We start from the raw sequence: 27,498 nt of genomic DNA on the forward strand, positions 1-27,498 counted from the left end.
TGTCAGCCGGCCTCCCACCGGGGTGCTTCGGTGGGGGCCCCGAGGCCATGGCCGGTTCAGTACTGCTTGGAGGTGGTGGCCTTGCTGCCCTGGCCACCTTGCCGACGGCGGCGAGGCACTCCCTGCTTGCCGCGACCCCTGTAGGCCTCCTGAAACGAGGAGCGTGCCGCCTGGCGGTAGGACGACGAGCCACCGCTGGATCCCTTGGAGGCCCCCTGTCTGCCTCCGGAGCTCCGAAAGGGCCGTCGTTGCTTAAGGGCTCCTAGGGCGCGGGCCGTCTCCGTGTCCGTCTTTATTGCTTGGAGGGATTCGTCCACCGCCTTCCCGAACAAGTTGCTGCCGTCGAACGGCATGTCCAAACACCCTGGTCTGGACGTCCTGACGGAAGTCGGTCGCCCAGAGCCAACCCCGTCATCGTAGGCAACCTTCGTTGCCCAGCTGGCGGAACCCGGTATCGGCATTATCGGTTGCCACCGTTATGGCGTGGTCCGATGCCACCTCGCCTTCTTGAAGTATTTCCAGGGCCTCGGAGCTCTTGTCGTCCCGGTAGGAAGTCCAATATGGGGGCCAGCTTAAACCAGAGTTCCCTGTCGTAGCGGGCCACGATCGCCAGGGCGTTGGCCGCTTTGATCGTCGTCGCCGCCGACGAAATGACCCGTCGCCCCATGGCGTCCAACTTCTTTCCCTCGCCGTCCGGAGGGGAATTCGACGTTGAGGCTCCTGACCCCGCCGCTTTCTTCTTTGCCGCCGCCGAGACGACCAAGTCTGGTGTTGGCTGGGCCCTGAGGCACAGGGGAGCGGTCTCGGGGACCCGGGACTTCTTCTCGTACCGGTCCCATTTGGCTGGTGCCGTGAAGGGGTTCTTGAGTACCGACAGGCCCTCCTCCCAGATGTCATCGATTAGAGGCACCACGATGACAGTCTTCCTCTTGGCCTCCCGGCGCTGATAGAGGAAACCTTCCTTTTTCTGCTCCTCCGGGCAGAGCTGGAACAATTCGGACACCCTGGCAATCATGGCGTGGAATGAGCCAATCTCGTCGGGTGGAGATGCCCGTGCGACGGGAGACCCGTTCCGTCGTCGTCGCCCTCAGAACCCGTCGTCGAGCCCACCGCACCGTCATCTCCCGACTCGTGGGAGGATGAGGAGGGAACTGCAGACCTTACGGGGGCGAGCGGAGGGGAGGGTTGGGTCCTCCGTCGTTTGTTCTGAGGACTTCCCGACAGGCCAGGTTGCGGGTCCTCCGGCCTGGGCCGTGGTAATCTCGTCCTTATGTCAAAGCATAAGGACTGGATCGCAAACAAAATGGCCGCCGAGCTATCCTGAGGCCTAGGTTCCGGCTGCGCCGGAAGGGAAGGCTGCTCTTCCTCGCCATTGTCGTCTTCCTCGGTTATCTCCCGAGGATCTTCCTTGCGGGACCGAACCTTCTCGAATTGGACTTCAAGATTCCTCGCGACCTCGGTCAGTTCCCCCTCCGAGGCTGACTCCGAGCTCGAGGAGGCTACAGTGCCGCCCCCCCCTTTTTCCATCACGGGTGCCATGACGATGGGCTGAAAAGAGGATTCCCTCCTTGGCGGCAGGGAAACTCTAGTCCCGGAAGCAGTCTCCGCTGGCGGGGTCTCTGCCGGCTTGGCCAGAGTCGCCGCGATCGCCTCGATAGAGGTCTTTGCCTGCTGGGTAGGGGCCTTCACCACCTTAGGTGCGTCCTGGGCCTTGGGGAGGGGCGACACCTCGCTCCCCCTCTCCCGAGATCGGACGGGGCTTCTCCCGAAGCTTACCCGGGGTCTCGGACTTCCTCTTCCCCGAACCGGAGCGCTGGCTCGTGGTTGACGGTGCTGGGGAAGGTGCACCCTGCCTGGCGACCGAAGAGCCCGACCTTTCGGCACTCCCGGAGGCAGCGGACTCGCGGCGCTTGGCCTGGTGTTGGGCCCCTGTCGCCGGGGCGTCCGCACAGGACTTAGAAGCCCGCTCTGACCCTTTCTTCTTCTTCTCACCCGTTGAGCCCTTCTCCAACCAGCTGGCGAGACGGGATCGACGGTCCCTCATGGTCCGCTCCGACAAGTTCTTGCAGAACTGGCAGTCCTTCTCTACACGAGTCTTGTCCCCATGAAGACAGTAGAGGCATCGCGAATGTTCGTCCTCCTTAAACACATTCTGCAGCCCGCATCCAGGGCAGCTGCGAAACAGCTTGGGTCCGGGTGACGAACTCGCGTCCTGGGCCATCTCGAAGTAGGCCGCGAATCTTCTGGAATCCTCCAAGAGGTTGATTCGGCGAAATCTTCACCCTTGAGGGGCGTAGGAAAATCCTGCAAGGGGTACCCGTTAACGGGAGTAGAAACGGTGGAGCTTGAGGCTCGATTAACCGAAAAAATGTGAAAATTCACCTGAAAAAGCGCGAAACACGCAGCAAAAGCTCGAGAGCTAAGCACGAGGACTCCCAACACTTGAACGTGCGGTAAAAATCTGAAGATGGCTGCCAGAGGCAGGGCTTAGGGAGATGGCAGTAATTGGCTGTGGTCAGTATGACGCAGAGATCAGTGATTGGTTACTACTACTAAAGACGGATCAGAAACTAAACTGATTTTTCTTTACCGAGGATTCCCAGCCTGACGACGGGGAATATTCATAAGCATGTGAATCCATGCCAGACCCCATGCTGGAGAATCCATTTTTTACTACGTGTATGTAATGCCCAATTTAGAAGGAATGTAATAGAACTAAGCCAGAAATCTAGGCTTATGATATGACTAAGAGCATACTTATTAGGTGTTAAAATAAAAAGCTTATTAATGTGTGATATATGACCAACAAATAAAAATCTACAAAGTCTGAATTGTACGTACCAATACTGTTTGAGCATCTGACAAGTCAAAGGTCGGTTTCAACGGTGCTAGAAAACATGCAGGGACAATGTTCTTGTACATAAAATCTGCAAAACCTGGAGGGCCATCTTTGCCACCTGTCAGAACAAAACCCAACATTTATTGCTGTCAGCCCACAAAAATTGCAGTTTTCAGGTTCACAGTATAAACATCATTTATCAAATTAAACAGCTCTTCAAAAGCAAGTATATATGTTAAACGTTCAATCAAATCATACATAGGTCTTATTAACCTTTGTGCAATCAAAAAGATGATTGAGAACTTCTCACCCCAAAGTTCAACCAATTTGGAAAGAATAATGAAGCAGGTCTTTTGCGCAATGGGATCAGGGTATTCGACTGCGCCTTGGATGACCGTGACCAACACTCGCTCCACGTTCTCAGCACCTAGGCACAACAATGTAAAACAGACATGTCTGTGATAATATCCAGCATTTGCCTTTAGAAACTTGTACAAGAGGGGCATTTATGTTTTATGCAAATGCGACCTCAAAGGACACAATCACTTGAAAGACAGGAAGCACTTGTTAGAATAAAAAATAATGCAATTTTAGCAAATCACTTTATATTGTCAATCAGAATATAATCGATGTGAAATAGCATGTTATTCATTGTAAGGAGGGTTTTGCTGAACAAACACTGGTATGTGGTTCAGGGAAGCCACTATAGTATTTGGTGTTTTCGATTGAATAACTTTTATTCAACATCGAGTCATCAGGTATGCTATACAAATAATAGGTGATGAAATAGTAATCATACATGAATTAAACAGCGATCATATACACAATCAATAAGTGAAGCCATTCCCTTTAAAATTTCCAGTTAGTTCAAAAGAAACGAAATACATACTTAATAAGGAACCGGTTACTTACCTGTAACTCCTGTTCTCCAATATTGGCATCTTTCATCGATTCACATGCTGTGAATATTCCTTGTGGTTAGGCTGGGACTCCTCCGTAACATAGAACAGTTTAATATTAAACTGAAAACTTCAGTCACTTTAGTGCTCTATTGTAGTCCTTTTGGGGTCATACTTGCCCACAGCCAATTAGAAAGGATCCCTTGGCTCCACCACAGGAGGACACCTTCAGATGTTGGCATAGCGCATGCATAGTAGCAGTATGAGCAGGAAGAGCCAAGCGGGGTAGGCAGGAGGGTCCCATGTGAATCTATGAAAGATACCAATGCTGAAGAACAGGAGTTACGGTATGCACTGCTGTTAACCAATTATAAAATAATTTTTTTACAAAGCCAAAACATCGAGAGAAAAAAGAATTTCGGAAAACTATATTTGTGGTAGGGAATGGGAACAGTGGTTTTAGAGGCGGCCGAAAAGTATTTCGGTTTGGGGGGGGAAGCCCCCCAAAAATAACAAAAAAGAAACGTGTTTTTTTTACATGTTTTTTATTTGTTCAAAATTGATTCTTTGTTTTAAAATTCAATATAATCATATGTAACCCTGAGTTACATCTAAGTAACTAGTTCCTTCCCCAGCATTGAAGCTTTCATTGATTCACATGCTGTGATTAGATTACAAAGCAGCACCATAACCACATTAACGGGCGAAGGCAAGCTCCTTGTAGCAAACTTACCACCGGAGACACTAACCTTACGCAAACAGATAACGTAGTACCGCCTAGCTCACTCTGCAGCAGAATCCCTGTCGACGCAGCAGAATTTAGTAAACATGTGCACCATCCTCCATGTCGTTGCCTTGCAGCTGTCCAGCAGTGAGACACCAGAACGTAAATATGTAGTAGTGGCCACCGATCTGGTGGAATGAGCCCTGGGCTTACCAGGGAGAGGCCTGCCAGCTTGTTGATCACAGAAGGAAATGCAGGAGGAAATCCATCTGACAATGGAAGGTTTAGACAGTGCTTTTCCAACTCCATACGGACTAAATGTCATGAAAAGATGAAGTCTGCTGCAAGCTTTGGTGCAGAAGACATAGTATTTTCAAGCTTGTACAATGTGTAAAGTGTGCAAAGAGCGTTCCGATTGGGTAACCAGCGCTCAGGCAACACAACCGGTTCATTAAGATGAAACGTGGATGGCACCTTGGGCACAACCTGAGGGGTTTGGTCCGTAGAACCACCTTGGATTTGTGGAACATTAGAAAGGGTGCTTTGCATGAGAGTGCTTGTATATGTCCGACCCAACGAGCAGAGGTGATGGCCACCAAAAAAGCTGTCTTCCAGGGTAGGAATTTGAGCGGGTCATTGTGCATTGGTTCAAAGGGTGGCCTCATTTGGATGGAAAGAACCATGTTGAGCTCCCAGGCTGGTGTTGATAGTTTGATTGGTGGAAAAGAACGAAACAGTCCCTTGAGGAACTGCTTGAATAATCGTTTGGACCACATTGAGGGTGTTGCAGGAGAACAGGTATATCTTGAGACTGCAGCTAAATGCATTTTAATGGAAGAGTGAGCCAAACCAGTGTGTGCCAGAGACAACAGGTACAGTAGAATGTTGGCTGGTTAAAGGATACAGCGTTTTGGTTTTGCACATTATTTTTAACCTTCCCCATTTGCTGCCGTAACAAGAAAGTATAGAGGAAACGTGAGCCGGCGCAAGAACATCCCTGTAGTCTTGAAGTAGAGGAATAGAGCTAAATTTTAGGAAGATCGTAACCACCAAACTCTAGTGCTGCAGGAGCCAGGCCTTAAAGTTCAGAGACCCCTGTTCGTGGTGAAGAATGGCACCTCCTTCCCTGGCGAGAAGATCCGCGACCACTGGCAGCTTCACTGGCGGCAAAGCTGACATGCTGAGAAGGTCCGGGTACCAGATCTGCCTCGGCCACGCTGGTGCGACGAGGATCATCCTGCACTGGTACTGTCTGAGTTGATTGATGACTCGAAGAAATAATGGCAACGATGGGCCCACATAAAAAAAAACAGGCCTTCCCAAGGGAATGAGAATGCGTTCCCCATGCTCCCCGACTGGGGGATCCTGCTGGCGAACCTCCGCAACTTGGTGCTCGTTGCTGTCGCAAAAATATTAATCTGGGGATTTCCCCATTTGAGGAAAAGTTAGTCCACTTGATCCTGCCAAAGCTCCCACTCGTGGCAAGATCGCAGCTCTCTGCTGAGAGAGTCGGCGACTGTTTTTTACACTTGTCAGGTGAAACGGGATGAGGAATATCCCCTGGGCGATGGCCCAGTGCCATAAGTCCTGTGCCTCTTCAGAAAGCGCTGGGGATCTGATGCCCCCCTTTTTCCGGATGTAAAACATTGTGGTGGTATTGTCAGTGAAGACCCTCACCACTTTGCCCTTGAGGGACGGCAGAAACAACTTGAGGGCCCAAAAAACCACCCACAGTTCCAGGACCTTGATGTGCAATGTCTACTCCTCTGGCAACCAAAGACCTCTGGCATGAAGACGGCCGGTGTGGGCTCCCCAACCTTCCAGAGAATCGTCCGTCGTGACTGTCACATGGTACGGAGGGGTCTGGAAATCCCTGCCTCCTGCTAGATAGGCGCTCACGCCCCACCACCTAATTGCTCGACGGAACTCCTCATCCTCGCCGTGTGGTCGACTCGATGTGTCTTGATCTGGACCAGATGAGCCAGTCGTCAAAGTAAGGGTAGACGTGCCGCCACCGGAGCCAGGTACTTGGTCAAAACTCTGGGTGCGGACTTCAGTCCGAAGGGAAGGGCCTTGAATTGATAATGCGTCCCTTGAACGACGAAGCGCTGAAACCTACGGTGTCCTATGGGGAAGTACGCATCCTCCAGGTCCGACGACGACAAAAAGTCTCCCTCTTCCAGTTGTCCAAGCACGTGCTGAAGAGTGACCATTCTGAACTTCTGGTACTTTATGTATTTTTTCAGTCATCGGAGGTAGAGGATGGGCCTCCAGCCCCCGGTCTTCTTTCGTACGAGGAAGTACCTTGAGTAAACTCCAGAGCTCCGGAGCTGCTTTGGAACTAGCTCTATCGCCCCTTTCCTTAACATGGCCCGCACCTCCAGCAGCAGCTAAGGGACAAGGTTTTCCTGCAGGGCAACTAGTGGTATTCGGGGACACTTTAGTTGGAATTATAGGGTGTGTCCGTGGGCAAGAGCGCCAAGCACCCACCGGTCGGCGGAGATGGTCTTCCACATGCTGACGAAGTTCACCAGCCGGCCTCCCACCGGGGTGCACAGGTGGTGGCTCAAGCTCATGGCCGGTTCAATCCTGTTTGGAGGTCGACGGGTCGCTCTGCGGTACCGGACGAAGACGGCGACTGCCGCCGAAGGCCTTGAAGCGGCCCCTGTTGGCTTCATGGGTTGAGGAGCGTGGGGGCTGGCGGTAAGAGGTGGAGCCCCCACTGAAACCCCTCGAAGACCGGCTAGACTTTCCTCCAGAGGAACGAAAGGACTGCCGTCGTCGTCGTAGAGTGCCTAGGGCACGTGCAGTCTGTGTCCACCTTGGTGGACTGGAGGGATTCATCCACAGCTTTTCCGAACAGTTTGTCCCCATCAAAGGGCATGTCCAAAACCATTGCCTGGACCTCCTGCCTAAAGTTGGTGGCCTTGAGCGCCAGCCACGACGAAGGCAGACGCCATTTCCCATCTGGCAGAACCCAGCATCCGCAATGTCCATGGCCACCGTGATGGTATGATCTGATGCCAGCTCGCCTTCTTGAAGGAGTTTGAAGGCCTCAACTCGCTTTTCGTCAGGGAGGAAGTCCAGGAGCGGAGCTAGCTTAAACCACAGCTCCTGGTCGTATCTGGTTACGATGGTGAGGGTGTTGGCAGCCTTGATCGTGGCTGCCGCAAGGTAGAAAACCTTCCAACCCATCGAGTCCAATTTCTTCCCCTCGCTGTCCGGAGGGGTGGATGAAGCAGAAGACTTTGGGCCCGACGACCACCGAGTACAGCGAGGGTTGAGACTGCAGGCACTTGGGTGCAGTGTCCGGCACCGTGTTCTTTTTCTCCAGCCGGTCTCTCTTCCCTGGGGCTTTGGAGGGATTCTTCATCAGAGCCAGCCCTTCATCCCAAACATCCTCCAGTACAGTGACCGAGAGGTTGGTCTTCCTCTTCGCCTCTCGCCGCTGATACAAGAAGCATTCCTTCTTTACCTCCGTCTTGAGCTGGAAAAGCTCTGATGCTCGGGAGATCATAGCGTGGAACGATCCTATCTCGTCCGGAGGAGGGGCTCTGGGCAGAGGCGACGGGAGGTCCCCCATCCCACCGCCGTCATCTGTGCCCGTCGTCGCAGTGTCAGATTCCATCTCCCTGGGTGGGGGGAAGGGTTGCATGGAGGCATCAGGTGTCGTCTCCTCTTCTTGGTCGGTGGTTACCCCTGGACCTGTGGGAGGGGCGGATGGCGGGATCGCCGGTATCCTCCTCTCCAACTTGGACACCAGCGAGTTGAGGGCTGAGATGATATCCAGTGCAAAGTCTCTAGGAGGCATCTGGGGAGTAGGAGAAGGGCCTGGGCCCAGGCCCCCGTCATTCTGGGGTCCCTTGTCGTCGCCTCCATCGACGGTATCACCGTCCTAGGGCGATTCCTGGCTCCTCCGTCGTCACCCTCTTGGACTGTATGCACAGAAATTACCTTGTCCACCTCTTCAGCCGAAGAAATGTCTGTTCCCTGCTAGCCTTTAACACCCCCCCCTTTCTTTCCAGACCAGAGGGGTCGGTCTCGGGCTGAGGTCCGGCATCCTCTTCTCCACCGTCTTATCAGCAGGCATATACGAAGCATCCCTCCTGGGAGTAAGGGTCACCCTTGCTGTTGCCGGAGCACCCTGCGGATCTGCCCCTACAGCCTTTGAAAGCAATGCCGCAACCACCACCTCAAGGGCGGGTGAAGATTTCACCTGGTGCACCTGGGCCTTCACAGTGAGGCCCGGGCCCCTTGTCTTGCCTGGCCTTGTCCTTCATGGCCGAGTTGGAGGTCTTGTCCTGTTTGGCCTTCTCCTGCAGTGCCGGATCAGACCCTTTGTCTCCTTTGGCCTTCTCCACCACGGGTAGGCTTGACAACGTATCCTGCTTGGCCTTCTCTTGTCTGGTCTTCCCCGTAGGTTACCCGGGTTATCCGACTTTCTCTTGGATGACGAACTAGAGCGCTGACTGGAGATTGACGTAGATGGAGATGATGGGCACGCCCGACCGCCGCGGGATCCGCAGCAGTGGTGACACCGACAGAAGTGGACTCCCGGTGCTTGGCCTCGTGTTTGGCCCCCACAGATGGAGCGCCCTCAAAGTATTTAGAAGCCCGCTCAGCTTTTGCTTGTCAGTCCCTCAACGTGCACTTTGAGAAGCCATGGCAAAACGCACAATTTTCCTCCTTGTGCGTCGGGTGCATGCAATACAGGCACTGGGAATGCTTGTCGTCCATGTATACATTTCACAAACCGCAGTCAGAGCACAGCTTGAAGACGGAAGGGTTGTCCTTTTCGTCCGACATGATCCACGCGGTGTCGGCCTGAAGAATCTTCTGGAAGCTTCCAAGAAGAACACTCGACGAAAACAGCCCTTGCGGGGCGTTGAAAAATCCAGAAAAACAGGTCCCCGTTAGTCGTAAGGATGATCGATGGAGCACATGTGCTCGACTGACCGAAAAATAGAGTTTAACTCTCAAAAAGAGAAAAAAGCAGCAAAAGCTTGAAGAGCAAAGCACAAGGACTCTCAACACTTCAACGTGCGGTACAAATCTGAAGATGGCTGCCTGGTGAGGGGCTTAGGTAGAGCGCAGTCATTGGCTGGGGGCAGTAACCCAGAGCTCAGTGATTGGTTGTTAGGAGAAAGACAGTTCATATTACGCTCACCTGGTCTCCACAGGAAGCGCTGAACGGAACTGGACGGTCCGATGCTGAATGGCTCCACGTGCCCCCTCGGTTTGGCGCTTCCGTCACTAGAAGCAGGTTTGCCTAAAATGTTTAAACGAAACATTACCCAACCGTGAAGAGGAGGACCGACTCCCACCTCCCGTAGCCTCCTTGTGCACCCCCCTGCTATGTCTCACCTTGATGTTATGAATGGCGGCCTCTCCATCCTACGGCAGTATGCAGGGGTGCGTAGCAGTTCAAGGATCTAGTTACTTCACTGATCCTGAAGAGTTCCAGACAACGGTGATTCAAAGGGGTAAGTCTTTATACCAATGATATGGCTTGCTTTAGAGTTCAAGTTGCCCAAGTTCACTCTTATGCCTTTTCTTTGCAGGTCTCCCTTTGTTGCAAATGCAGCAGACTCCCCCAGAAATGATTAGCTGAATTCCAAGGTAAGTACCACGCCAGCGTTATGCGATAATGTCTTAACATACTATATTGTTCTTCTGTGCAACTAACCTGCTGTTCCTTTCTATTCTGTAGGTGTGGTACCTCCGGGGCGGAGATCGCGTGATGAAGTCTTGAGGGATCGCAAGGAAATGCAACCTTCAGGTGAGTAGTAGTGCTGCGTAAAATAAATGTCTTTAATGAGGCCCTTCCCCATTGCGCAGCTAACCTGATGCCTTCTTGTGTTCAACAGGTACGGTGGCTCCGGAGCGACGATTGAGTGAAGGTGCTTCGATGGATCGCAAAGGTGAGCAGCCTTCTGGTAAGTATTAGCATTGCGCAGTGTTGCAATGTCTTTAGCGTGGACTGCGCGGTTCGCCTGATATCTTCCTTTTCAGCTCAGCAGAAGCAGGGACTCCCAAGCGATCGAGATGGAGCATCAGGTAAGAGTCTTATTCAGTTTCTCTTCTCTCCTCTTTCCTTGCAGGTAGACGGGCGTGGCTGAACACTGGCCTGAAGTAGCAGACACGGTGAGCGTTACGCTGCAGGAGTGCAGAATAACAAGAAGCGTGTTCTGTTCTGAGGGCGTGGTTTAAATATCTTCCCAGAGGTAGTTCCCAGGTTAAGTAGTCCCTTCAACCACACTCTGTCAAATAGTCCCCAGGTAAAGTAGTCCCTTCAGCCTGCCTCAGGTTCACTTGCTTGGTAACCTGTCTTGCCTGGAAGGGCAGTATGAGCCTGGCGCCAACAGCGCCAGGAGTGATTCCAGGAAGCCCTTAGGCAATCCTTTGGGGCCTTAAAGGTCCCCGTGGGTGCCAAAACCCTGGGCAGGCTAGTATGCTCCTAGTGTCTGGGGGTAAGCACTGTGAAAGTATATAAATTAAACTCAAACTGATTTTTTCTTTTACCGAGGATTCCCAGCCTGACTGGGAATATTCATGAGCATGTGAATCCATGCCAGATGGCATGCTGGAGAAAGCACAGTTACGCAATGGTACCTTGAGAGGATGGCGAGAAGGTGTGCTAGAAGTCGTTCAGATTTTGATTAACCGTCTCATTGCGAACGGTGAAACTCCATTAATGCGTATGTTAACAACAGCTTCACAGGTCAGACCAAATAGAGCAGGGGAAAGTCTGTTATATTGGGAAATATCTCCTGGTGCTTTAGCTCCTTATCGTGCCACTCCAGAGTTTGCTCGGGTGGATTTGCATGCAAGACCAAACAAGCACAAAAACAAATTAAACATCTCACAACACATTTGCTCCGGCACTTTCGAGTTTGAGTATATATTGTTCGTCTTCTGCACAGGTCACAGCTAGACCTCCTCCCTCTCAATCGCATTGTCTTCGTGCTGGCCTGTATATCACAACCAGGCGCGGGTGGATCCATTTTCCTCCCCCGCCGGGTCGCTTGAGTCACTTGTGCTATCTCCGTCCTTGACCCCGAGCAGGTCTTGTACAAGAGCATTCCATGCCAGTATTCTGGCCCCGCTGTTTTCTCCCCTTTGCATGGCCCTTGTCCAGACTACTGTTTCTGCTACTGCCCACTTTTGTAAGTCCACCCACCAGCCCTCTATCGAGGGTCCTGCACTTGCATTCCACGCCATCGCAATGCAGCTTTTTCGCCAGTATCGTCATCAAGTATTTCATCTTTGCCACGTGTGTCCTTTGCTTGTCTCCCCTCGGGAACAAGCCGCATATGTAAGATGCCATAGACCAGGCCTACATGTGAATTCCCGTTTTCGACACCCTTTCCCTAATCGTGCTCCAGAAGTTTGATACTCTTGGGCACGACCAGAACATATGTACCATGTCCGCTAGTTCTGCTTGGCAACGTGGGCAGCTTCGGGTTTGTCTATCCCCCATGCTCAACATTCTTTTAGGCGTTAGATATGCTCGGTGTACAATGTATGCTCGGTGTACAATGTATATTTGTACCTGCCTGAACCTTGCGTTCCTTGAAACTTTCTTCGCATACTGGAGGGCCCTGTTTCATTCCTCATCCCTGAAGGGTTGCTGGAGCTCCTCCTCCCATTTCGCTCACGTGTTCAGTGCCCTTGTGTTGATGGTTCCCAACATTTGCTCGTAGAGCCTGGACACTGTGTGTCCCCCCTCCGAGAAGTCATACCACGCGTCCAGCGTCCCTCCAGTGTCTTCCTCCTGTGGTCGGGTTCTCCCACCTCCTTCTGATTGCTTGGACCATGCTATTATTCAATAGGAATTGGCCCCTATGTACTACTTGTTCCTCCACCAGGGACTGGAAGTCTACCCATTGCCCTTCTTGCCGCAGATCTCCTATTTGGGCCACATCCTTGTCTTCTCATTGTGTTCTGAACGTTGCCAAACTTGTGATGCGGGTGTCCCCCAGTCCCGCCAGGGGGATTTGCCTCGAGCAGGGGTCCCTCGTGCCCTGTGCTTTCCACGCCCTTTTCCATAATGCTCGGCCCAGCTGGATCATGTGAGGGAGGGTTTTTGCCCAGGCGACGCTCACCCACAAAAGTTCTCTTAAGTAGTATTGCTGGAGCACTGGCGAAAAAGTATCGCGTCTATATAAGTTTCCTCTCCCAGCCATCGCACCACGAATTGTAGTTGTGCCGCCAGATAGTATCGCTCAAAGTCCAGGAGCCCGATTTCCCCCCCCCCCCCCACTCATAGCCCCTTTGTAGTGTACTCAGTGCTACCCTGTGCCTCCCCCCCACAGGAAGTCTCTTGTTATGGTGTGCAGTTTCCTGAAAAAGGACCCAGGTATGATGTAGGGGATATTGGTAAAGTGGTATAGGAGCCGGGGTAAGACAGTCATCTTCAGTAGGGCCGCTCGGCCCATCATCCCCAGTGGTAGTGTCTTCCAAAACTGCATGGTGTTCCCAATTGTGTCCAGGGCCGCCTGTGTGTTGGCCATGTGTGTCTCAGTGGTATCATGGTATATGTCCACCCCTAGGTATCTAAAAGTAGTCGGAGTCCATGTGAGGCCCGGTGTGGCAGCTGGTCCGATGTCATTTTTCGCAGGCCTGCCAGGGGGGGGGGGGGACAACAAGGATTTTTCCCTGTTGACAGTGATTCCCGATAGTCTGCCAAATGCTCCCAGGGCCTCGAGCAGGTCCAGCAGGTGGGTGCGTGGATCTCGGACATAAAGCAGCATGTCATCTGCGTATATCGAAATCTGGTGTGTTTCACCATCTATCACTATGCCAGTGTCCCTGTATTCAGCTCTTAGGAAGGCCGCAAACGGTTCCAGGGCCAGAATATATAACATTGGGGACAGCGGGCACCCCTGCTTTGTACCCTGCCCTATGTTCCACTCCCCCGAGATCTGCCTACCGGTCTTTACCCCTGCCCTTGGGTCTTTGTATAACAGTTTTATCCAGCGTAGGAACCCCGCCCCTATCCCAAAGTGAGCGAGCACTCCCAGGAGCCAATCCCAGTTCACCGAATCAAATGCCTTGATCGCATCCAGTGAAGCCACGGTGCACTCCCCCTCTTCTTGATACGTCCTGTCAATGACATAATGGAGTCTCCGGAGATTCCATGCAGTGTTTCGTTCCGGTACATACCCCGTTTGATCTCTGTGGACCAGTGTGGGTATCACTCTTAAGCCGGCCAGCTAGTGCCGCTGTGAGGATCTTGGAGTCTTGGTTTATCAGGGAGATTGGCCTGTAGGACACACACTCGAGGGGTGGCTTTCCTGCTTTAAGTTTTTGAACTATTAAAAATTCTGACATGCTACTTGGGAGCCTCCCCCTCTCGTATGCCTCCTCCAGCGTCTCTAGTAGTCTTCGGGCCAAGCTATCTCTGTATTTCTCATACAATTTCCCTGGTAACCCGTTGGGCCCCGGGGACTTTCCCGTTGGTAGCTGGGTAATGACTTCCGCCAGTTCCTCCACCGTAAGGGGGGCGTCCAGCATATGGGCCTGCTCCTCCGTCAGTTGAGGGAGCCTCATTTCTGCAAATGCGTCCTCCAGGTCCCCCTCCTCTGCCTCTTGGACTCTGGTGTATAGTTTCTCATAGAATTGCGAGAACACCACATTTATACCCTCTTGGGACCTTATCACCTCCCCCTGGCAGGTTCGAATTGAGTTTATCGGTTCCCACTTGGTCTCCTGTTTAGTTAACCAGGCCAGGAGCCTGCCGGGCTTGTCTCCTTCTGCTTGCAACTTGTATGTACTTCCCGTAATCTAGCCGCCCCAGCCTCTCCCAGGCTGCCATACACTGTTGTCTCATGGCGGTAAGGTATCCCTGTTCTCCTCCTTTCTCCCACACCTGCACTTCGGCCCTCTCAATCTTCCTTTCCATCTCCTCCAGTCCCACCAGTCTAAGGCCACCCGTCTTCCCCATTGCCGCACCCCTGACCACTACTTTAATGGCCTCCCATGTCGTTACCGTGCTGTCAACGCTACCTGTGTTGTGCTCGAAATAGTCCTCTATCGTGTTCTGAATATGCTCCTGAAATTCCCCATCTAACAGTGATTCCGCCCTCAATTTCCATGTGGGTATGGGGGCTCTCCTGTATGTGTGTGCCCATGCCACTCTTAGCGGGGCGTGGTCGGACAAGGTTCGCGCATGTATGTGTGCCTCGATGAATTCACCCAGTGTCTCCTTGCCCGTGAAAAGCTAATGTATCCGAGTGAACGTCCCGTGCAGGGCACTATAGTGTGTGTAACCCCTTTCGCTCCCATGTACCTTTCTCCAGACGTCTTCTAACTCGAGCTGATCCAGTATCTTCTGTAGCACCCACGCCGTTGGCGCCATTCTTTTATGCTTGTCGTCCGACCTATCTAGTCGGGGGTGCAACGTGCAATTAAGGTGGCCGGCCCAGATGATCGTTGTGTTCCTGTACGGGGCCAGCCGGGGCGCGGGTGATTTGAAGTCTGTTGCATCATGATTGGGGGCGTAGGTGTTCACCAGGCACACTTCCCGGTTCTCCAGCATTCCATGGACAATCAAGACTCTGCCCTCGGCATCCTTCTCCAGATTGATTAGTTGAAATGGGGTGCTCAGAGCAATCCAGATCACCACCCCCCTTGCATAGTTTCAATATGTTGAGCTATACGTCTGGCCTCCCCATTTCTTAGCCACCTTGGCTTGCTTTTCAGCCATCATGTAGCATTGCAAAGTGGGCTTTTGCTTTGTTTAACCAGGCGTAGACCCTTAGCCTCATGATGTAGGCATTCAGCCCTCTGACGTTCCATGTGACCACATTTAACTCATCTCAGCCCCTATGTTGGCTGGCTCCAGTGGCCTGTTCATTCCCATGGGCCTATTCGCAACTATTTCCTCCTGGCGTACTGACTTCGGGGGCCAGACCACCACCTTCCTTCTGATGTGCCTCTGGGGGCTTGTTTGTCTGCCTTCTCCCTTGTCTTTCCCGGTGTTAGCTGAACCTTCAATTGCTAGCTTCTGTTCCATACTGACCTTTTTCCTCAGTGCTCCTTGTTGATTTCCCACGCCTGGGCGTGGCCTCGCACACTCCCCTTTCTTGCCTTTGCCGTGTCCTCGTCGTATATTGTGCCTTCTTACTCTCGTGCCTTCTCCTTGCAAACTTAACCACACAACCTTAACTACTTTAAACAAATGCCCAGCCCCCCCGCCTTCCAGTTGCCGCCCTCCTTTCCGCCGGCACACTCGGCGTAGCGTAGTGTCTTAAAACTGACACTGCAAACATTGTCTCTACTTGGGGTTTCTACTGTAGGTCTTGGCGGTCCAGTTCCGGAGGTCTTGAGCTCCCGTTTTGAACCACTTGTTTAGACCTATAGATTCTTGATCTGCTGATTATCTGCGTTTTCCGCAGGTTGCTTCCTTGGTTTCTCATTTCGGCGCCGTGTCGTCACATCCGGCGGCCTGCTCGAGTGTCTATCAGGCTCTTCTTTGCCCGACCTTTGTTTACGTCTCTGGGGCGTGTGTTTGGTCCTCACTCTCACTCCCTGCCCCGCTGGGGCCTCTCTCTGTTCCTCCCGTCCCCCTCTCTTGGTTGTAGGATCCCTTGTTGGTCCATCCACTCTTGTGCATCTGCTGTGGTCTCAAAGATCTGTGTCCCCCCGTTGTGCAACACTTTGAGCTTGGACGGGTATAGCAGCATGAATTTCACACCCACCGCCCGGAGGTGCTTTTTGGTCGGCCAGAACGGGGCCCGTTGTTTTTGCACAAGCGCAGTATCGTCTGGGTAGATGGTTACCCTGGCTCCATTTCGGGTTATCACTCCACCTTCCCTTGAGAATGTCAAGATTTTTTCCCTATCTTTAAAATTCATGATCTTCGCAATCATGGGTCGTGGTGGTGCTCCCGGGCAGGGTTTCCTAGTTAGTGCTTTGTGCGCCCTCTCCACTACGAAACCCTGGGACAGGGTCCCTGCGCCTACCTCTTGGAGCAGTAGGTTCTCGATATAGTTCGTGGGGTCCCTGCCTTCCTCCCCCTCCGGCAGTCCCACAATGCGCACGTTGTTGCGCCTTGCTCTGCCCTCCGCATCTTCGGCCCTGCGTTCCAGTGTCCTGATCCGTTCCAGCGCCTCTGTCATTTGTGATTGGAAGGTGGTCACATTCGCCGAGTTGCTCTGCACTTGCTGATCCACCGTTGTCACTCTCTCCGCTAGGTTCCTTGTGTCCTGTCTAAGGAGCCCAACGTCCACAATCACCGAGTCCAGTTTACCCTTTATCGACGCCTTCAACGCCTCTATGGCCTCCAGGATACTGCCTTCCACCGGTCTGATCTCTCCCTGCGTGGCGTTTGGCGTGGCTGTGTCCACCCCTGTCGTCCCAGATTGCGGATCATCATTTTTACGGGCAAATGTCTCCATGCACGTTTGTCTCCCTCTACCGCCTTTCTGTTTGTCGGGCATGTTGCCTTCCGTTGTCCTGTACCTCGGGCTGTATTGCAGGCGGTGTGCCCTCGCACTCTCTCCATCTTCTGGGTTATTCCAGTTTTAACCCTGTCCACCCTGAGTCCCCGTCAGCGCTGCCACTTCTGAGCGCTTTATTGGTGGTGTTTTTTAGGGTCTTATATTTGCAGAGTTCTTGCACTCTCTTAGCAGTGAGTGTTCATGGACTCAGTCTGGCTAGGTCTCCTTGTATGCCCTGTCCTTTATCGGGTGGCTTCCCCCAGCTCTTCCTTGCCGTTGCCCAGCGGCTCTGACTCTGCAATTCAACAGTTGTCCGCAGCCACTGAGTGGGGACATTGTTTTCTCCTGTCACTGCCGATGATTCCCGCTGATCTGCCGTGCTGAGGGGGAATTCATGGTTCGAGAGGCCGTTCTCCCCAGCTGCGTTGCAATCTCACGTGTGTGGGCTGGGGGTCTCCTCCCCTCCCCGGGGGGTTTCTATTCGTTAGAGGGTCTCCTCCTTCTTCTCCCTCTTGCTAGTCTCTTTTGTAGGCTTGAGGGCTATTTGGGTGGGTTGTGCTCTCCCACGTAGGCCCTGTGGCTCCAGGCAGGCCACTAAGCCTGGGGCTGGGCACGGCCGTTGTCCCCCAGCTGTCTGGCCCGTGGCGTCCTCCACTGTTGTCTTGTTGGGTCCCCTTGTGGGTCCCCCTGGTTGCCCTGAAGGTGGCTGCCGCTCTGCCGCATTTGTGGTATAGCGGCCACCCGCGTACCTTTCGCTGCTGGGGGCCGGTCACACTCACTGACCTCGCAGGGGTCCCTTGCCGCTGCCAGGCGTGTTCCCGTGGGGCTTCTCCGTTGTGACTGCCGGCCTGCAGTGTGTCGGGGTGTACTGTCGGTGCTCTGGGGCTCGGGCGCTGCCGTCTGTTGTTCGCGGCCGCAGCTTCCCGAGCCTTTGCGTGTCCCAGTGCTCGTCCTCGCTCGCAGTGGAGCGGGCCGGCCCGGCGCTTCTCCCAGTCTCCTGCCAGGTGGTCCGCTGGGATCTGCTGGGCTTCCCCACTCCCTGCAGGCTGTCTACTCTCCTACGCCTGGTCACTCCCTGCTTCAAGCAATTCCTCGTCTTTCGGGGTGCGGGCAGACTTTCAACCGATCACGGCCGCCATTTTGTGTGACGGTTCCGCGTTGCTCACAGTCCTCGTTTTAGCCTCGCCATCCACCAATTTCGCTCGGGCTTTCGCCTGCGTGTGCCCCGGACCTTCAGATGTCCCCTCTTTCATTTTTCCGTCTCTTCTCACCTAATTTCGGCCTTTGTTTCAGGATCATTGGCCGTTTCGAACAGGAACCCTCAGACTCGCTCACGCTCTCATGGCCGCCAAGCCACGCCCCCGGGCCTGATCAAGGTTATTCTAATCAACAGTGGGGAGAATATGTTGCCTATACACAAGGGAGATTGAGTGGCCCAGTTGATATTAGTACCAGTAAAATGATCCATGGTGAAAAAAGGTGAGCCATTCACAGTGTTAACTATTTGTGGGGACAAGGTTTTGGCTTGTCAGATGCAAGGATTCCAGGTGCAAAGGTATGGGTTGATAAACCTAATGGTCCGCCTGTTTCGGCGGATTTAATTGCTGCAGGGGAAGATCAAGTAGTTCTTGTAATGGAACCAGGGAAGAGGAAATGGACTCGTATCCCAGCTGACAAATGTTATTTGTGCGAGTTATGTACTTCACCGATATCTTGTTTTTGAAGTCTGATATTTTAGATCCTGTGTATGCTGAGTGCCTTTGTGAGGCACAGTGAATTGCCTTCGGGAGGGTCCGGGGACATGCCAGCGGAAGTGGCAAATGTCTCCATTTTACAGCTGGAATCGAGAATATGGATGAAAACTAATACACCTCCCACTAGTTTCGCACCAGATGCGTCTGTTGCAGCACATCGTGGTGCACTGTGGAAACGGCAGGGGCAGCAACGTAGTGTCCTACTTTTGCCCCATTCTGGAATTTGTACGTCCTTTTCACATCACAGCTATTCAGTCCTTGTCAGGCAGCTGGAGAATATATGCATCTATTTGGCCCGCCAAGTTTTGAACACTTCACATTTCTGTCTGGCGGATGTGCATAAATCAGCAAATTTGATTTCAACATGCCTCGTGGCTATTCCAACGCCTATCCCAATTTTGAAAAATGTATTCAGGGTCTTGCATAACGATTACTTGGTTGAGCATTCAGATTTCAGAAAATTCTTTTCTGTTTATGAATATTATAAGTTCTGTGGAGATACAAACCACAAATGGAAAAACATGACCCGCATCATAACCCATGATAATGCTCCCGCCGATGTCTTATCGAATGACTTGTGATCCAACCTATATTGGCAAATGCCAACAACTGGATCTGGACACGAATGGAAAAAGAACTAATTTTGAGCAGCGCCTATGTGCACGACCTAGCATGCTGCTTCCAATACCGCCTTATCGCCTAACCGTAATTCTAATTTTCATTTGCTTTCTGAGAGTGAAGTATTAGCGTTAGCCATTTCCATAATTGGGATTTGGGGTTTGGCGGCTGGGGGCTATAAAACCATGATTAAATTAGCTTTCCTGCTAGTTAAAGGGCTTAATGAAATTCAAAGGCTTTGACCGAATTATTATTAGATAACAGAAATTTTAGAAAAGCTATTTTGCAAAACAGCACGGCTATAGATCATTTGTTTTTAAAACATAATTTGGGATGAAACTGTGGAAGGAATGTGTTGTTCTGATTTGGGGGACCATTCCAGATCCATTGAAAAACATATCAAGGGACTGAAGGATCTAGTTGCCCGAGTAACCCAAGAGCAAGACAGGAATTGGTGGGAGCAATTGTTTGCATGGATTCCTGAAGCATTGTGTTCTACTTGGATTTGGATTGTTGGCATTTTTGCTGTGTCAATTACTGTTTGTTTTTGTGTTTCGTGTATTCCGAATTTATGGAGGATGATTAGACGGTTTTGGGTACCTCATTTTCGCCCGACGGGTTATGGTAGTTGATTGTCGGGGTGGAGTGTAATGCTTATGCGAAAAGACAAGGTAAAACAACATGGCACCAGTGCGCAGCCATCTTGGACATTCACCTCTTATTACCGCAATGAGAGCTGACGCCTTTTGTGGGCTCAGTAAAGTAAACGTGCATCTCGGCAGCAAAGGCAAAGCCAGGTCATAAATATTGTTTCTGAGTGGACTTACTGTGGAGACTAGTTATTGAATTGTCCACAAAGGACGCTCTGCAGGTGCAGTTATGAGGGGTCCTGGGAATGAATAAGAGGAGAGGGAAGCTGGGTTTTTCCACTTCTGGCTGGTTTTGTCCACTCTTTGCCCCTTCTACTTGTGTTCTGCTCTACGGCCGCGGGCAGTCATAACTGAGAAGGGAGGGTCTTTTCCCCATAAAGAGAAGAGGTTTTTCCTCTGTGGAAGAGAGTTAGAATTTGGACTCCCCGGGGATGCAGTCTCGCTGAGAGGTAGGACGCCCCGCTCCAGATCTCGTTAACACAAGTGAATCTCTCTGCCTACCTGCTGGGACTAAGCAGTGTTGCTGGTCGATGAGATGAAGGCGTCTTCTGCAACTATGATAATGGTGATGATTTTTCTTTATATCCATGTATAATCTAATATACATTTGTGTGATATATATATATATATTTTAAATTGTATTTGAATTATAAGGTGTGATTTTAACACACAACATCAAGCACTTTAACTTTTTTCAAAATATGCCCTTATAACAATTTGAAAAGGCAACATTTATTCTTGTATTTGCATTAATTACTTTTTACCACATTGCCAAATACACAGGTTAGCACAGTTACAATATATAGGCGCCCGCAAGGGTAACATACTGCCTTTGTGTCTGTATCAGACCAACCTGTGTGTTTTATTATAAATATTCACAATATATATTATGGACTTCATGTTTTCCTTAGTATATTTATGTACAGCAGAATTGACCAGTGTATGACAGAAACACACCATAGAGGCGCCCGCAAGGGTTACATACAGCCTCAAGTCACAGCATATGGGCGCCCGCGAGGGTAACATACTGGCCATTTGCGCTGTATTAGATCAACTTATGTGCTTTAGTATAAATATTTTTGATACTTTTGATATATATTAATGACAGTTTTATGCCCCTCTTTCCTCCCCTTTTTTACCTTCTTCTGCGTTTTTTAGCGTTTTTTTGCGTTTAGCGTTTTTTAGCGCTTTTCAGCGTTTATCAGCAAATTTCTGTGCAGATGATGCGATCTGAGTATGATAGAACATACCATAGAGGCACCCGCAAGGGTTACATACAGCCCCAAGGTCAAATTACCAACTACTTGTGATTTTGCAATATGCACTTTATATTATGCACTTTATTGATAGCACTCAGCACTTTGTCAATTAATAGTCCTTTAATGTTTACATAGCACACAACAGTTTACTACCTATGAAACATCTGCAAATTTCAATTTTGATGTCTGCAACATGTATTTTGTAAACTTTTTTGACACCACATTTCAGTTCATGCTAAGACACTGTCGGCCCACTAGGTCTGAATTAAACAAGTCTAGTACAATAGAAGACGATGTACAATCGTTTCTTTTAATTTTGTTGGCATTGGCGATAACTAGAATGAAAATATATCATTTTATACCAGTAATTTCGGGTAAATTGTCCATCCCCAACCCACATGGGATAATTGGTTTGATATGACAAAAGCGTTTCGAATTACTATAGAGCCTCTAAAAACAACGTGTCTTTCATGAATGCACTGAGATGGGTGGTCATGCAAGTTCCAACATGGCTGTATTCCTGTCTACCACTTGTTACTTTATTTAAGTGCAAAACATTGAAAATGGACTTATACACTTTTTTCTATAACACTACAGTCCTCTCTCTGTGTCACATACCAGACGAAGCCCGAGTAGGGTGAAACGCGTCGTTCCTTTCTTGCATCCAAGACCGTTGCTGCCTCCTTTGTCCATGTATTTCAATTAATAAAGGACACTTTGACTGCACGGTACACAAGCCTGTGTGTGGATTTGTTGGAGACATCCAGTCTTTCGCTTTTATCACAGCCGGAGTGCCGATGTAATTCGGATTGGTTTCCAGTCCATCCTCTCTCTCTCTCATATATATATATATATATATATATATGAATAGAGGGGGCCTATAACGAGCCATTCTATAACTATTGGTCTAAGTGCGATTTTTGCCCGTCTAAATCCAATAACTAGTTTTGTCAGGGGCCGGGGAAACGTAAGTCTGAGGTACCCCCACGTGGCTTGGCCAAAACAGATAGCTGGCAAAAAGGTCTATGTTTGGGGTTCGCCAGAGGTGGAAAACTTTGAGCCGATCGTCCTGTAACTCCCACTCGAAAAAGAACTCGGAAAGAAGTTCCCTACTGAGGTAATCTGCCATGGTATTCTGTATTCCTGGGAGGTGAAGAGGAATGAGAAACATGCAATGTTATAACGCCTAGTGCCACAGGGCCTGTGCTTCTGACAATAGGGAGGGAGATCTTGCCCACCCACCCCCAGCTTGCGTATGTAGAACATCGTGGTTGTGGTGTCTGAACATTCATACCACCTTTCCGTATACTCTTGGAAGGAACTACTTCAGTGCCCAAAAGACAGCGCACAGTTCCAGGAGATTGATATGCAGAGTTTTCTCCTCCTTTGTCCAAAGGCCTCAAGCATGTAGGCTGCCTGAACATGCTCCCCAGCCCTCTAAGGAAGCATCTATCGTCACTGACTTGATGAATGGGAAGATGACAGGGGGCACCCTGGATCAGGTGAGCCTGGACTGACAACCAGTGAAGTTGTGTTGTGAAGCGCTGGTTCAGCTTTATTTGGTCTTTCCAGGACCCCGAAATCAGCATCGAAGAACTCTTGAAGGGGCCGCATGTCAAGCCTGCAGTGAGGTAGTAGAGGGATGCAAGATGTCATGACCAACAAGGAATTTTAGCTGCGGACTGATAACGCTGGGGACCCAAAGGTGTTCTACTTTGACGAGAAGGGTGGACCCCCTCTCCTGTGACAGAGTTGCTTTGCAAGATAGTGTGTTGAGATGAGCACCTAGGTACAGTGCCTGCTGAGGGCAAATGAGAGAGGACTTCGGATAGTTGATGGATAAACCTAGTGATTGCATACAGAGAATGGTTAGGTCAGTGTAGTGTGCTGCCATGACGTACAACGTTTATTTATTTTCTTATTTATAAAGCACGCCAAACCCGGGGGCATCTGGGTGTTGGTTACAAGGCGGCTTAGTTTCAGCAAGCTAACAGTCCTCAAGCGTTGCCCTAAAAATCCAGTCATCGATGGGGCGAGGCATTTCGTAAATACTTGTTGGGCAGACCTCCACGTGAATGGTAGAGCCTTGAACTGGTATTGTTTACACGCGGCAACGAATCGCAGCATGGCGGTGTGACTGATGAACAGGGATATGAAAGTAGGCGTCCTCCAGGTCTAGAGACGCCAGGAAATCTAGGCCCCCAGCTCTGACAGCATCTGCTGTAGTGTGACCATCCGGAAGGTCACACTATACCAAAGGTTGGGTTCCTATTGCCAGGTGGTCAGGGTTGTTGTAGAGCACCCAAAGGGTACTGCATACAATCTTGCCTAACAAACACATTACAACTTATGAGGGGACAAGCAAAGTCAATAGATTAGGAAGGGTGCTTTAAGGAGCCAGGACAGCCAAAGTCAATTGGACACAGTCAATAGTTCATATGCACTTCCTTCTTGGATAAAGCCTTTCACAAAGCCAGACAGTTCAAGAAAAACACCGAAGGAACACAAGCTGTTAAGCCTGTGCAAGGGGAGTTGAAATCAGCTCAGAAAAGGTAAGCCAGTGCACTTCTCAAGTGAAAAAGCACGACTTATGGCAATAAGCTAAGTACCCCAAGCCCACCACAGTACCTCTGGTTTGAAGACTCTGGGGAGAGGCTTCTGGAGTGTCCTTAGGATGCTCGTGGTGCTTTTGGCCAGATTCTTTCCGCGGAAGAAGTTGCAATTGGTAATGGACACTGGACCCCTGGCATTGGGCCTCTGAAGCACTGCAGAGGCAAAGAAAGTCGGGGATTGCGCCAAAGTGGAGTTCGACTCAGGGCTAGTTGGTCCTACCAGCTCAAGGGGAGAAGTCGTTCGTCCGGAACTTCTCTGTCGATGTGAAAAAGGAGGTCAGCACAGCAGCAGGGATTCAACCGGGCACTTCGAGGTCCAGGAGGTTGTAGCGGGCTTCTCTTCACAATTTCTTCTTCAAATTTTTCTTCCAGTGGACGACACTGCCTGTAGTCCCAAGAACCTCGCCTTTTAAGCTCATTCTCATTCATTCACAGCCCAAAGCTGTCAATCACCTAGTAGGGTGGCTGTCCTTCACGGACAGCCAGCCGGCCAATCAGGACTGTGTTCGTTCAGGCACTACTAGAGACAAAGGACAGGGGTGTTTCGGGACTCTCCCTCACTTCCTGTCCTCCAGACACACTGGAGCCAGAGGAGAGCTTGAGGGCTGAAGCCTGCCAAAGGAAAAACTCACCAAGGGCTCAAACCTGTCTCAAGTTACAGAGTAAAAGCCAAGGAAGACCTCACAAACAGAAAATGGTGGAAAAAAAGACTGGGGCTATTTTGACAAAATAGTCACCCATGGGTGCTGTACTGCAGCGGAGGGTTCAGCCTGCGGTAACAATGCACACTGGTTAAAGGTTAAACACTGCCACCAGCCATTTGAAGTAGTAAGGTAACAAAACATTTTACATGAGAAAGTAGGATAAGGGGCTACTAGGTAACCCCCTCCCCACCAGCACTCCACATAAGATGGTGTGTGTGCTGGACCTACGAAGTAAAAAGTTAAGTAAAATCAATTTCACTCTACTATTCTTGGGAACAGTAGTTCACCCAAGAAAAGATATTTAAACCCTAATAGCCATCCAAGGGACTTCTCATTGACACTGCACTGAGGGTGCTGTGTGTCACTATACAAAAAGCAGATGTCTATGGGGTTTGTCTGACTCCAAAAACTGTGAAAACAAAATCCTAGTCAGGGAAAACCACAGGAGGAAGTGAGGAAAAAGGTCCCACTTACGCGGGAGTTAAAATTAAAAAATCCTAAATCCAGCTGGGGGTCTCTAAACTGGGAGGAAATTAGCACAGAAATGAACATTATCTCTAACATGGTGAGGAGGCCTTCTTCCTATATGCCATCTAACAACGGCATAGCCAAGACAGACTTCCTGTGTTGCTCCAGCCTTTTATAAAGGAAGCTATCCACCTTCTGTTCTTCAGGTACTAAACCAAACATTCTGTTGGCCCTACCCATAAGGGCATGAAATGATCCTATCTCATCTGGTGGGGAATTCCTAGTAGGGGCTTCGGCTGGTTCAGCATCACCTGGAACTATATCATCGAATTCATCCAACGTGCCCGTGGAACATCAGATTCTGTATCTGACAATTGCAGTAGTCTTTGGAGACGTTGATTGTCCCCTATGGCGCAAGGGGAAGCAGGGACTCCACTGGATCCTGGCTGTGGAACTGGTGCAGATGGGCTTGGTAGCCTTGGTGAAACTCTGAAACAAGAGCTTTTAATGTGGCTAGGATGTCCAGAGAGACATCTCTATTGTCAGGTGCTCACACAGAGGCAGGTGCATCATGGCCAAGTGCCTCCTGGCATGTTGGCACCAGCATAGGTGTTTCCTAGTGAGAGGACATTTCCAATCCTGGGCTGGAAGGGCTGAACTGCCCTTCTGAGGAAACCGACAATGGCTCATCTTAAGGGAGGTCTCCCACGGTGCCAGGGGTTTCCAGGGCTGCATCTGGGTTGATCCAAAGGGCCAGGGCATGAACTGGTTATGGGAGTGTAATAGATGTGTTTTCCGCTGTCACAGATTTTGTGATCGACGGTGGCATCATGGCCATTGGAGCGGGGGCCTCTGTGGTCGGCACCGGGGCAGGTTTTGCAGTTGATGAGGTTTTAGAGGCTATCGACGATTAGGTCTTGGTAGTGGCCGACGATGACGGGGTCTTTGAGGCCGTCAACGCTGAGGGTTTAGTAGATGGTGTGGTCGTGGAAGGTGCACTTGTTAATGATTGCGTCAACGACTTTGGAGTCACCAATGTGCGAGCAGGGCCCTTGTCTTTAGACAATGAAGATGAGGAAACTGGCCTACCTTGTGTGGTCGAACTTGAATATTTCTCCGATGTCCTGGCTAGTGTTGCCACCACGCTATCTACAACTTGCTCTCACTAAATACTCTCCCTCCAGATCTTTACATTACTCCAGCACCCGAGCTGGTGGCCGATCTCCTTCCTCGGCAGGCTCCCTCCTATGGAACAGCCTCCCCCTTCCTCTTTGTCTTGAGCCGGGTCTCCTAAAATTCCTGAAGCTCCTCAAGACTTTCCTTTTCACTTCTTCCTTCCTTCTGCTAAACCCCACAGCTGTTGTGATTGGTGACCAGGGCCCTTATGTGTCTGCCAGGGCACTGGCCTCCCACACCCAATTGCCTTCAGCCTTCGCCAGCTCCCAGATCTTGCCTTGGTGCCCTCTGGCCTATGCCACCTTAGGCTTGCACTTATTTATTTATAGACAGCTGTCCACTCATCTAGGCACTTACAGCTGCTCACTCCTTAGCTTTTCCCTCCTGGTACACCTTGCACTTATCACCCAACCCCTCATCCCTTGTCTCTCTCTGCACTTGCACGTGCTGAATGCTCACAAGGCCTAGTAGGTCCGCCTCTAAAATTAAACTGTTCTATGTTATCGAGGATTCCAAACCTAACAACAAGGAATATTCACAGCATGTTAATCTATGAAAGATGCCAATACTGTTATGTTATGTTATTTTGCATTTATATAGCGCCTTATATACCATTGGTATGGTCTGAAGGCGCTGGTAGGTTGAACGCCCTTGGGAATCGAAGTTCAGGTCAGTAGAGAGAGTCATGTCAAGGTGCATGTGAGCACCGGGTATGTGTGCAGCTGGTGCGGTATTCGTGTAATAGCTGTTCTTAGCGGTAGGTGTGGTGGTTGAGAGATCAGGAGTATGTGTTCGTCTGCTCCATACACTCTGGTCTGCTCGCTGCACTCACGCACCCCAGTCCGCCCCGCGCGCTCCAGTCCATCCCACATACTCCCGTCTGCCCCACGCAGGCACTCCTGTCGGCTTCATGCATGCACTTCTGTCCAACACTCGCACTCAAAACTGCTCTATTTACTCCAATCATTTTCGTGTATTTTAAGTTGTTTTATGTACTCCATCCACATATTTCATCCGTACCATTCCGTGTATTCCAAGTTGTTTTATATGGCACCCGTTCTATCCACATATGTCAGCCGTCCAGCACGCATTCCATCCATATTTGTGATCAATTCCATTCACATATATCATTTGTTCTATCAATATAGAATCCATCTACACACTTCATCGTTCTCTACGCATTCAGAAGTTCTACGTACTTATCCATTCTACGCACTCATCCATACTGCATGCACTCTGCACTCATTCGTTCTACATACTCATCCGCTCTATGCAACACGTCTGTTCCCTCTAGGCCTCGTTCATTCCGCTCTAGGCACTCGTTCGCTCTAGGCACGCATTTGTTTTATGCC

At 50.6% G+C, this 27,498-nt stretch overlaps 1 protein-coding gene across 5 annotated transcripts in view; it reads right to left on the reverse strand.

Annotated features, from left to right (window-relative positions):
• Positions 1 to 27,498, reverse strand: part of XPOT (exportin for tRNA) — a 1,180,573-nt gene that overhangs the window by 205,876 nt on the left and 947,199 nt on the right. For all 5 annotated transcript variants that reach the window (XM_069629779.1, XM_069629778.1, XM_069629776.1 and 2 more), the window contains 2 exons: positions 3,150 to 3,266; positions 2,842 to 2,957 (listed from right to left, as the gene is read on the reverse strand). In XM_069629779.1, the coding sequence (XP_069485880.1) occupies positions 2,842 to 2,957; positions 3,150 to 3,266 (233 nt within the window). The remainder of the gene's footprint in view (positions 1 to 2,841; positions 2,958 to 3,149; positions 3,267 to 27,498) is intronic.

This window comes from Ambystoma mexicanum, chromosome 12 (assembly GCF_040938575.1).
Source record: "Ambystoma mexicanum isolate Mex_15411 chromosome 12, UKY_AmexF1_1, whole genome shotgun sequence".
In the NCBI taxonomy this organism is placed as follows: domain Eukaryota; kingdom Metazoa; phylum Chordata; class Amphibia; order Caudata; family Ambystomatidae; genus Ambystoma; species Ambystoma mexicanum.